The 12,728-nt window shown below is 35.9% G+C and overlaps 1 protein-coding gene across 5 annotated transcripts in view; it reads right to left on the reverse strand.

The window, feature by feature from the left end:
* The window catches only part of ULK4 (unc-51 like kinase 4), a 240,376-nt gene that overhangs the window by 97,530 nt on the left and 130,118 nt on the right, over positions 1 to 12,728 (reverse strand). Inside the window, exon 32 of one of the 5 annotated variants that reach the window (XM_035316469.1) lies at positions 4,209 to 4,286. The exons of the other annotated variants lie outside the window; for them this stretch is intronic. Within the exon in view, the coding sequence (XP_035172360.1) occupies positions 4,230 to 4,286 (57 nt within the window). The 3' untranslated portion in view covers positions 4,209 to 4,229. Of the gene's footprint in view, positions 1 to 4,208; positions 4,287 to 12,728 lie in introns of those variants that run through there. 5 annotated transcript variants of the gene reach the window in all.

Consider the following 12,728-nt stretch of genomic DNA (forward strand, 5'->3'; position numbering starts at 1 on the left):
AAATGCCTTGGAGAGTCTCAAGTATTAGTGAAGTGTTTGAACTGCAAAGTCACTTGAGAGCTGCAATAAAACCCTTACACCAAGAAATTTCCATTCCAAAATATTCACTTCTCAGACTTACATTTTCAGCATCAATTAAAAGCTAGTTCTTAAACAACTTCAGAAAATGACAGATACCAATCAACTGACATATTTTTCCACATAGGACCTTGCTTTGATGTAAATGACAGCCTCTTTGCCACTACAAGGAAAGAAGTTTAGATGAGTTAGGGGAATTTGCTGATGACATTTTTAATTTAGAGAACATAGATTCACCAGACTTATCCAGAAGATCACATGAAAAATTTTTGACTGGAAAAAATTTGAAGGGTTCAAAATGGGATGTATGCTTAACATCATAAAAAGAGACAGATGCTGAATAGGGTAATACAACAGGGCACTAGAATAGGGCACTCATCTGCGACACTAAAAACTTAGTTTCAAGTCTCTGTTGGAATTGAACTGCACAGGGATTTGAACACTGGTTTCCTATGATCAGCTTTTAAGGAATGGGTCTCTGTCTTTTCTTCCCTGGAACCTCCTCCCTTCTCTATAGCTAAATAATTGTTAAATTAGTAGTTAAAAGCAGAAACTGAGACTGAGCCAGTGATTATATTGCCTACTGAGGTGTGCAAAATACAAATTGAAATATTCAACATTTTCCTTAACAGGAAAAAAAATAAAGTACAACTACTTTTTTCTTAGGAAGTAGAAAGGAATAGGAAAAGCATCTATTGTCCTTAATCTGAAATTGAATATTTCACTCTTCATACTCACAGACTATCTTAAAATTCAGTGGTGCTGGAGGAGAAGGTGTTGAATGAGAAGCCCTGGGCTGACAAAGAAACACAAAGAAATGGAACCTGTTTGAATGAGTGAAGGCTGCTTTTCCGTACCAGAATTTAGTTGGCTGAAGTGAGATATACTCAAACTGTCAAAAGTGGCAAGAAAAATATATTTACATATTTAGTTTATTTTACCCTTTGTTGTATGCCTTCTGCCCTCAAAATACTGTTTAATTTGAAGAATGTTTTTTTTCGCTCATTCACATTTACTTAATATGTAAATGCGAGAGAGAATGTTGATAATTAGTTTATTCAAATTACATTAAACTTGAAAAAAATGAGTAGCTGTTACATTGAAAGGAAGCATCTGCTCAATATTCTGTTACTAGATTCGTGATAGTCTCATTACATTTTGGCATCTTCTAAATAATTTCATTATTTCTTATTTTCTATTAGGATTTTGAATTTAGGGATTATCTAAGTAGTTAATCCCTAGTCTGAGTGACACTGGGTAATTGTGCCCTCTTTTGTGCCTTTTTTTAAATGTAATCCTGTTAATCTTGGACACCTGTTCCAGTGGTTTTGCATTTTCACAGAGGTGCGTTCAGGGAAAAAAAAAATAATCCTCTGCAATCAGACTATCAGTTCTTAATACTTCACCCAGTTCAAAGCAGACATACTACTACATATGGATGTTTTAGGAAATCCATCTCCCAGCCCTTCCCCACTCAAGTTGTTCCTGTAGCAGCAAACCATCTTCTGTTAGTTGATACCTAGGCACTAAGCCACATGTCAGGAAACAGGCAAGAGCTAACAATGTTCCCCATTGAACGGACTGGCAGAAATGCCAAAGAGAAATACAACCAGCACTATTCTTGCACGAGGCAGAGTGCATCTCTTTCATGTTCCAGCCGTGGGCTTAGACAGACAAGCAATTACACTCTAAGCAAACTATAATCATACTATGGCACTAGACAGACAAGGCAGGAAAAATTACAAACTGTTTGCTATCTATATGTGAAAGCTATCTAGCAAAACACAGTGCTTAACCATAAATGAGAAACTGTTAAACAACTAGTTATCATCGTGGAGCTTTTTGTGTCATTATACACAATGAACATCAACTCCCAACACTAAAGCTATTTGATTAAGACTGAAATTCATGTGTACTCCACAGGAGTTCTATAGGGAGATTTTATTTGGTATGATTTTTCTTAAATATCCTCAGTCATGGGAAGACAATATATGATCATCTGCCTGGTCCAACATGTACATTATAACAACTGTCTTTCAAATCACCAGCCTCTTCCACCCCTGCTGACACTGCAGACAGTTACAGAACTGGGACAAACTGGGCACTTCTCCATTTTAGCACTACTATCTCCAGATGATGGAACACTGGAAAAAAGCATCATAGATGGCATATCAAATAAGTCTCTGTTTTTTTGTTTGTTTGTTTTTAATCAGTTAATTTAGCAACATTAGCAAACTTTCACCATAATCAAATGAGTAAATATTTACAAATCCAGGAATCGAAAAATATTTTAGACATATACAGGATCTCTGTGAAATACAGGAATTGGGTTTATAGGGAAACTATTTCTGAAGTTTCTCCTATAAATTAGTGGTATATTGTCTCTGTTCTCAACTCTATCGCAAATTCTCATCCCCTGATAAACAGTGTGTATGTTACACAAATGCACTTTATATCCCGTGTGTCACAGGGTTATCGTGGCACTCATTCTAGAATTCAGGGGTGAATGCATCTTCTTATGCCAAGTCATATATATGAAGTGCAAGAATAAAAAGAGCTAGGATGAACTGATGGTCCAAACTGACTGGAATTATGGTACTGAGACTAAGATTCACAATTTGAAAGCAAGATTAGAACTGATGCCATTCCTAATTGTATGCATGCCATAGTTAGACTTTTGATGAGTGGACTTCAAATGCATATTTAAGCTGAGTAAGACTTGAAGTATTTGCTACCTCTCAATGTTAGTTTACACAAATAAGTATTTGTGAGATCCAGACCTAAAAAATGCAGTCTTCAGAGCCAAAAGAAATCTCACTGCTCTCAGACAAACAAGAACCACACTTGGAAACATCTGAAGGAACAGTCTGAATTCATAGCCAGACAAGTTCTGAACTGGAACAAATGAAAAAGAAACTATGGTTTCTTATTCCATGTAAACATTAGATGGATTTCTGTTGTGTAGACACAGCAGAAAGGAAGTTTACTGTTAACCACAAAATCTCCCACAAAGATCCAATCCAGTCATCAGCCTAACTTGGTGTCTAACAAGCCACCAACCCTATTCTTTAATCAAATTCTGTGGGACGTTAGCGTGATTTTGCTTTGTTACTATTTACCAGAAGGAATAGCAGGTAGTTAGGATGAAAAATTGAAAAGAATAAATAAATCTAGAGACTAAAAAGGAACTTCAAGGTTAATTATACCTTTTTCTTGCTTAAATTGTTCTAGGATGTTGCTGCTGTTTCCAGACAACACAGTTTGCTTTTAAATTAGTTCTGCCAGTATATAACCAAAGGCACATACACTTTTAGTTCTGTTGGTCTGATAAAGAATTAACATCTTTTCCTTTCCTCAAAATTTTTATTTATTCCTTTGTCTTCATCTTGTTTTGTATTTAATATTTTTTTGCCTCTACCTGTGACCCTAGAAAAAGTGAACATGACAAAGCTACTTTAGTAGGCAGCATTTCAGTTCGTATTCAGCAGAATATTATGAAGTGACAGTCTCATTTTATCTCTATAAAATACTGACAGCATGAATTCATTGGAATTCACTGATTTTTGAAGATAACTGTTTCCTTAGCTGGCAGTGGTTTGCCAGTAATGCTAAACAATGAAACAACATCTGAACCAGAACTGATGATAAGAAACCAAAATGGAGAAAGAAATGACAGCTATCAAAAATGACAAAAATAATAATCAACCCATACTTGCAATATGAGATTTATAATAATATAAGTTTATGTGGCTAATAGATTACTATTTTTACCAATTTAAAATGGTACCTGAGTACCCACATTTTCACATAGCAGCTGCTATTAAATAGAAGTTACAGACATAAAGCACTAATAGTACTCATGTCCCAGAATAATAAACTACGAAGTGGCAGAAAACAGAAATTGCTTCGCCAAGTATATAAAAGGAACATAGCACAATGAATTTTGGAATGGCCTGAGACTTGCTCCCCAGTGGCAATCTCAATCGTGCCAGGCAGCAGACAGTTTGCAAAACTCACGGTACGGGTACAGCCGGCGCTAGAGGGTCAGCTGCTGCCCACTGGTGCTCCTGAAGCTCTCTGTGTACTTGCCTGGCACAAGCTGGGCACCACTTCTGAAAACTCTCAGATGTCCTGAAGTCAGCTCCTGTGTTTCAAAGAGGAGGAGCAAGGGTACAATTCTGGATTTTAAATCTGGTCCTAAGTTGGATCTACAAGAACACCAGGAAAAAATAGCAATTCTACTCCTCATAAGCATCTAAAGCAGCATCAGACGCCATGACTTAAAAGGAATTATGTTTCTTGCAGCTACATATGATCTCACTGATACTTTACTCCATTTTTGTAAGAGATTAAAAGATAGATCAGAGACAGATACAAGAATGAGTAACATCAGCAGAATAGGAAACTCTTCTAAACAAGTCCCACTTCTTTCTCAGAGGAAGTTCTTCTGCATTTTATTATTATTAACAAGGAGCTGAACACCATTTTTAATTTACACATCTTTGCAGGGCAATCTAAAAATGATTCATTATCGTTTTCTTCATATACTCTCCCCAACTCTCCCCCCAGGTCATTTCTATTTAAATGCCTACTGTATTGATTCAATACATTAATTTCAAGGATCCAGGTTTGAAAATTGGTATAGGTTACAGAAATAACTTCCAGTCGACCGAGAGAGATACCGACCATCGATATACGTTTTCTTCCAAGTGCAGGTTCCATTCACAAACCTTCCTGCTTTTGGTCACTGTTAAGGAAGTTATCTCCTGGAAATCTAGGAGATACGCTATGGGGGCACTGGAAACATGGCGCCTTCATGCCCCAAGGCCATGAATTTCCCCCCTGTTCATGTAGCTCTTTTCACTAGTAAACAGGTATTAAATGGTTATACGAGAATTTATGTCTACTGCTTTAAAAGGAAGACAAGATGCATCATGCATATAATATATACATACATATACACACGCACACATTTTCTTGTAAATTATTTTAACTATAACATAGAACATTCAAATGAAATACCCTCAGACGCCACACTCATGCCCTGAAAACCCCCCGAACCGTGCACCAGCTCCCTGTTGGGGAGACGCCGCTGCTCTGCCCAAGCTGTCTACCTACAAACAGTAATTTTATTCTCATATGAACTCAGAGCCTGAAAAGGAGCTGAATACTTTTAGATCAAAGTAGCATTTTGATGCGAAGAGTGAGACATAAAATAGCACCACAAACTACATTTATTATCACTAGAGGCCAGTCAGAAATTTTATCTCATATACAATGTCATACAATGTCCCATTACACTGGAAAATGAAAGAATATTAAAAAAAATAAATTTGCACTACTAGATTAAGATAGCACAGAAACATGTTTTAAATGAGCTCATTAAAATATTAACTTTGTTAGGTACTAGTAATAACTAAAAGAGTTAATTACTCATAATAAATCATTTTAAAGTTATTAAGGTTATTATATTAGTGTTTTACTTCATTTCACTCAACCCGTCCTCCTGAATAAGTTATTCATACTAACAAATATATACAATAGATGTGAGAGGAAATAAAAGGGTGAAAGAGGAAAACAGCTGAAATATATCTGAAAAGCTGGTAAATGAAATTAAAAAAAAAAAATCAGGGAGAGGAGAGTAGGGTATTATTAGCCATTTTCATATCCTAATGGAACATGCAAGTTTCAGTCTGCTACTAAGAGAGTGTCCGTGGCAAAGAGCCCAAATGAGGTCTGAGAAAGGATAATGTACCTTTAATGATAGAAATAGCAAGAAAATTAAATATAATCATGTTTCATTAAGCATACTCTAGCTCCCATTTTTACTAAATTATTTTATTATGATTTCCCAACTGTCTGTTGAAATAACCTTTTACAGCAATTTAATTCACCATCATAAACAAGTCTCATTTCTCACAATGAAGTCCCCCGGGATTAGTGTGAGGAGATGGATAATCTCAGCCCTGCCAAACCTGCAGCCACTAAGGTAACCACTCAGAGAGACAAAGATTTTTGTTTTCCTATTTGTGGCTGAGATCATTAAGATATAATTAGAAACATATTCATGAGTAACAGAGCGCCTGTTATGGAGATACCATTCGCCCAAAAGCATCTTCTATACCAGCCTTTAATAAGAAGGGCAGCAGGCATAATCCCCACTTCACTCTCTGGAGAGTTCTGCATTAAATGGACTGCATTAGGCATCCCTCTCGCTCCCCCTTTTTTAATGGCATCTTATTCAGGCATCCAGTGTTTTCTCAGGCTCCATTGTTACCATCAAAACTGCTAGTCTGTTTGCTTTCAGCAATATGCTCCCGCAATGCCATCCAGATGTGAGCCCTAAGGAGAGCTACGTGCAGTGAATTGAAATCCTGCTCCAGAACTTGTTGCAGGGCAAAAAAACGTGGAACTTCACAATATACAGTTAATAGAAATAATGGTCTCCTTGCAGAACAGTCCTTGGCTCTCCCCAGTAATGAAAGAAGCTACCAACCCTTGTACACATCCTTTCTGTTTGGTATATGCTTTACTCAAACGAGTAACTCAGAGAAATATGTTTTGTCCTTGTACACAATCTAATTTAATTCCAAGCTTGAGATCAAATCACCTGAGATTGCAATGGAAAAATTAGAAGCAATGTAAACACTGTTTGGTGGATGACAGATCTGCCACAGGGATCAATTTAAAGCTTTCTCAGACTGCAGAGTGAAAACTGTCAGTCACCATATTTAGCATCACGATGTTTGAACAGGTTATTTTTTTTATTTGGTAGGCAGGAGTTTGAAAGCAAGTAAATGAGAAAGAAAGAAAACAGTTCTAGGGCACAATTTTGCTTCCTGTATTCACATGAGTAGTAAAGAACTACTTGCTCAAAGCAAGCGAGGGGCAAGAACTGAATCTTGTAATATGCACAGGGGATGAGAAAAACAAACCTAAGAGAAAAAAAAAAAAAAAAGACTAACAAAATTTCAGCTGACTCTGAGATGATGCTACTGCTTACAACTGTAATTAGAAAGCTACAGTGGGTAAACTAAGATTGGAACATGGTAGGTTTAGTCTTTTTACGTGTATTTGACTATAAATCTATTTTAGCAAAGCAATGATTTTTGACTTACCTATTAAAACATTTTATAATGCAAAATATACTTAGAAATTAAATATATAAGCCAATGAGTAATTGAGTATAGTTAAAAACAATGTTAAAAGCAGAATATTCAAGATTTAAATTGGTTTACTTCGGAACGGCTGACATTCTAAAATCTAATTATCATCCCTCAGCATGAGCCCTTCAAGAAGACATTAACATACTATACATGACTGAACCCAAACCAGACAAATTTCTAGATAAATGATCAGAGTTCAGAAGCATAATATGGAACCTTTGCCAGCCAAATACCATTCACAGTCATTCGATAGTCTTTTACAAGCTCTATTGTGAAGCACACAATAGCTTATTACCTTAGTCATCAAAATGCAGCTGGTCAATAAATGTACAGTCAGCAACTGCTACATTCTTACACCAATATTTATTTAGATGAGATCAGGAGATATACCTCAGTCAGGCAGAGCAGCCTGTTAATGTCACAGTAAAATTCCAGTCACGAGATCAATAACTCCTGTTCTGTAAGTATGCATCTCAGCTTTACCTCAGTAACTACTTTTTCTTAAATGCTTTCTCTCTGCCTTGACATTTGCATTTGCAGGAACAGTAAATTGGCAGACTGTTCCTAATCAGACAAACAAAGTTTGGAAGGAAGGAGATTTTGCTTTAATATTGCTTTTGCAGGAAAAAACAACACAATACACACACACACACAAATCGCTTTGGGTGAACATTTGCACTGACAGTGATTAGTTTTTTATGACCCACCTAAAATTTAGCATAAAATTTCCAGTAATGACGGTACGATCAGGATTTTTCCCCATAACTTCTAATTGAGAAAGGACATATTTGATGCTAGACTGGCAAAGTCTCACAAATTAGGAAGAATTGCCACTCACATGTGACATGTTTCACACATTTGCAGCATGGTGCTACAGTTCGCTTCTCCAAGTCATAGTCCTCCTCCCTCCCTCTTCCCCTGCTCACAATCAACTGGCAATATACCTTGTGGGGTCGGGCACATCTATCCGTTTTTCTGACCCATGATCCTGTATGGAGAGTGCTGTTATCAGCTCACAAAGAGGTTGAGAGTTCTAGCATATATACAAATGTCATACTTTTAGAGTGTTTGTGTGTGAATAAATAAAAGAATACTATAAAACTACAAACCATTTATAGGGGAAGAACTAAATGAAATGAAATGTGCAAGGTGTGGGCACTGCAAAATTGAAAATTACCAGGTCGTGATGGAGAAAGGTCATGGGGGAATGGAGGACAAAAGATTGGTAACTTGATTCTCAGTGGAAACAGCTACCAATCCAAAAGACTAACTACGTTTGCTTCATTATTTGAATTAAAAGGTACGTAAAGATCCATTGTATGCTGATTTATTTATTTTAAATTACCTTCCATAATTCTCTCTTCACGAAGAATTTTCTGAAACATTTCTTTAGTCAGCTACAATAAAAGATGCAGACAAACATCTACATTCAACACAAGTAATCCCTGCTGGAGTCAAAGGACTGAAACAGAACTTGTTATTAAATAAACTATACGTTTTGTAATACGTGTAACTAAAAATAGGAGCTTAAATAGGAACTTTATGAGAAAATTTGTTCGTGAATTCTCGGAATTGCTCTTTATTTGTAATGCATATATTCATTAATACCAAGATATTTGAATCCAACCAAACAATTAGCACAGAGCAAAAATTACCCTCAAAACTCAAAATGAGACCTGTGTACTTTTAACTTGCTAATTTATTCAAGAAATACTGTTCCTTCAAAAAATAAGTCAATCAGTTTAAGCCACAAAAAATAATCTGGGTTCTCATACAGAAGTAGGAGTGGTAAGACAACCTTCTTCAGCTAATAACTAAAAACTGACAATACAAAAAAGCTTCCCATGTGTACATTTTCAGTAGATATAGCAGAACCTGACCTGGTTCACACTAAAACTCTGCCTACACCAACAACCTGTCTAAAGCACTGGGCAATGGAGAAGTCTTACAAGCACAAGCCAGGTACACAGAACACTTCCCCCAGCTTCCAGAAATTCACAGCCCTAGGACTTTGACCCAGAAGCAGATCTTTCAAACAGTAACAGATTTCAATGGAGTTTTCCTCCATTAAGTTGTCCAGCCTTTTTCTGAGTTCAAGTAAACTCAGTACCATATGGTACAAAGTCCATAGCTCAACTTAACCCTAAGGGAAGCTGCATCTGCTTTTGTCAGTTTTTAAGATACCAGCTGCAAAGCTTTTTTTAGTTCTTATATTACGTATATAGTGAGTAGTAATATTGTTCATTATTCACCTTCTACGAGCCTCTCATGGCTACATGCTATCACACTTCCCCTTCAATCATCACCTTCCCAGATTAAAGTGTACACAACACTAATATCTTCTACAGTGGCCAGTCCAGATCTTTGATCTCCTGTGCCTCTTTTCACTTCACTTTTTGCAATTCTCCTGTAACTTTTTTGAGACAGGAAACCTGAAATTCACAGATGGATTACCATAGCATAATGATTTTCTGCACAGCAACATGCTTCTTTCCCTCACAATACATAACATTCAATTTGCTTTTCTGACCAGGACTACTTAAATGCTTATTAAGGAGACTGTTTTAGCAGGATTTTCCCCCCCTCCCTCATTCCTGAGTGATAACAACCTACACATCTTGCATCACTGCGTATGGAGAGTCAGACCCGTCGACAGTAGACACTTTGCTCAGTGCTTCAGACCACGTGCAGGTTTCAGAGTTGCTCTGAAAATGAGTGCAAATTAAACTGAAAGTGAGTAGTACTGGGTGTTAAAAAAACTTGAGAGGATTTTAATTACATGGATACTCACAATATCCTGAAGGTTATGCATAGAACTTCTATTTTAAGAAGCTCAAATCAACAGTGATGAAATAATATATGAATGCTAAAGAGATGTATGACAACAGTAAAAAATAATATAAAACCCTCAAAGAATTTGAAAACTTTGGACTGCAAACTTTTAAAGACTTTAAAACATTTCTCATTTGGAGAAAAAAAGGGGAGAGAATATGAACACCAGTCGTGTGCCTATTCTAGTCTTGGGGCAGTCAGTCAATGGTGACAGTCAATCCTGTTCTCGCATGCCTGCTGCTGGTGATGTCCATCATGAAGAAACATACGCTCAATACATTTCTTCCTTGAGTTCCCAAAACTGACAAATTGCTCTGATGATTGAATTGAAATTACCAGTAAAATACCCAGTGAGCACAGCAAAAGGTCAAAAACTCTTCTCATTCAGATTAAAGCAGGTAAACACTAACATTTTTTTCCTGATGGTATGGGCTAGACAGAAGAACTCACTATAAAATGAAGTAGTGTAAAATATCATCTAAAGCTATATGAAAAGATGAAATGGTAACTAAAAGAAATACGTTTTCCCTTTTAGGGCAAAAATTCAGGTATTTTTCATATTTTTAAAAAGTCTTTTGAACCATGCATGGACTGATTCAAGCTACCCTTACTTAATGTGAAGTTGAAACACTTATAAACACAGGTATTAGTTTACATCTAACATAGGCTTTTTTTCCATTTCATTTTTGAGCAAACTCTTCTTATACCTAGGAACATGGAATAAAACTTGTCTTCTACTTCCAGTAGAAGTGTTGCCATATCTTCTACTTTGTAGAAAAAAGAGAAATTGCATTTCAAAATATCACATTGGCTAAGTTTAAACTGCTGTTTTGCATTTTAAATTTTCTTTTTCTAGGGTGCATTTATTAGTGCTTTTTGCAGACTGGTTCCTAACGTCCTTATGCAAAACTATTCAACAGGCAATTTCTCTTGAATGCAAAGTACTTCTTAAAAAGAAAATGCAAGAAAGATGCACTTTCTTAATTTCATCTTATTGCTTCAAGCAACTTTACACTTTCTTTGTACCTGCACCTTTAAAGTACTTTTTGACATTCATGCTCCATAATTACCACTGTGTAATCAAAATGTACAGGTTTCATTTTCTTTCATTAACATTTACATGATTTTTCAAGATGGTCTAAAACCAGGAATGGAGTTGCATGTTCCTAGCATTAGACATATTTAAAAAATAAGAAGGTATACACTGCAAGAGCCCAGTGAGAGATTTCCTGCACATCAGACACATGAAATCAGCTAGCTTGTTGAAAGAACTTCAGCTAAAAGACTTACAGAGAATTGCAGGTCATTTCTGCACTGCAACACTTAACTTCAACTACTGGAGATAAACTCAAATTACCAAATAAACTAAGCATATCTATCTGGAAAACAGATACTGCTTTCTAGCATTCAACAAGTCTAAAAATACAGAAAACTTAAAGGCACACAATAGGGAGGGTTGGCATTTCAGTAAAATGGTACGTGTAACTTAAAATTCCTCTCATAATGCTTGACTTGAAGAAAGTGCTTGACAGAGGAAAAAAGCTAACAGATAAAACCCACAAGTACACCTGAAAACCCATAGAATCAAAGGCTTTAACTCCTTAAATATTATTGCCAGCTTTGCTTATGCTAGTAAAAGTACACCAGAAGCTGGTAAACTGGAGCATCTGTACTGATTTCCAGTACCTAAGATGTTATATTTTATTTAAACTGACAAAACAGTATTAGATTATGTAAAGATCATTACCAGTAATCCTTTCAATTTTTTTCACGTACCAATGATAGCATCAAAGAAAAAATATGACAAAAATCCACTGTATCTGTGTATATTTTCAAAAGCAGTTAAAAACTGACATGACACCTGAGATTATTAAAAAAAATCCTACTAGAATCTAATTGTTGGACTACAAAGAACCTGTACTTGAATTTCAACAGCCAACACACTGCTGCAGAGCAAAAACCATTGTGTAGTGCTGTGTACTGTACGGCAGGGTGCGTGTTGCCATGATATTAAAAACAAAAAAAAAAAACAAAAAAAAAGTTTGATGAAATAACTAAGCCTCTGTGTATGAAGCAAATATAAACTATTTAATTAATTATGTTACCCCCCCACAATTTTATTTTACTAATGTGATTACAGATCTAAGCAGCTGAATTGGATCTGCTCAATATTAGGCTAATTAGGCCCAAAACTTTTTCTTCAAGTTTAGAATTGCCCTGCTCTAGCTCACTTCTATGCAATCAAAGCAATTCCTTGATTTCTTGAGACAGAAATATATGTATGTGCACATACAGGCACTCATTTAAGACTTCTAAGCATTCAATAATTACATCTCAGACCTGTACTGAAACCTGACCAACACATACTTAACTGCTGTAGCATAGTAAATAAGAACACTAGAGAAAACATACTTAATGCTGCAAACTCACATAGCTCATTTTTGAAGAAAAATATTTTGTAAGCCAAATATTAAAAAGAAATTTTAAAGGTATTTAAAATTCTTCTCTGAACACAGTATGCAAACTATAAATTCCTAAACATTCAGGTTAGTTTTCCAAGACAAATCCATTAGCATTGACTTTTATCTGGTGCAAAGCAGAAGTCAGCATGTTCTCTTAAAGGTCAGAGCTATACACCCTTTAAGTAAAAAT

This window comes from Oxyura jamaicensis, chromosome 2, assembly GCF_011077185.1.
Source record: "Oxyura jamaicensis isolate SHBP4307 breed ruddy duck chromosome 2, BPBGC_Ojam_1.0, whole genome shotgun sequence".
NCBI classification, from domain to species: domain Eukaryota; kingdom Metazoa; phylum Chordata; class Aves; order Anseriformes; family Anatidae; genus Oxyura; species Oxyura jamaicensis.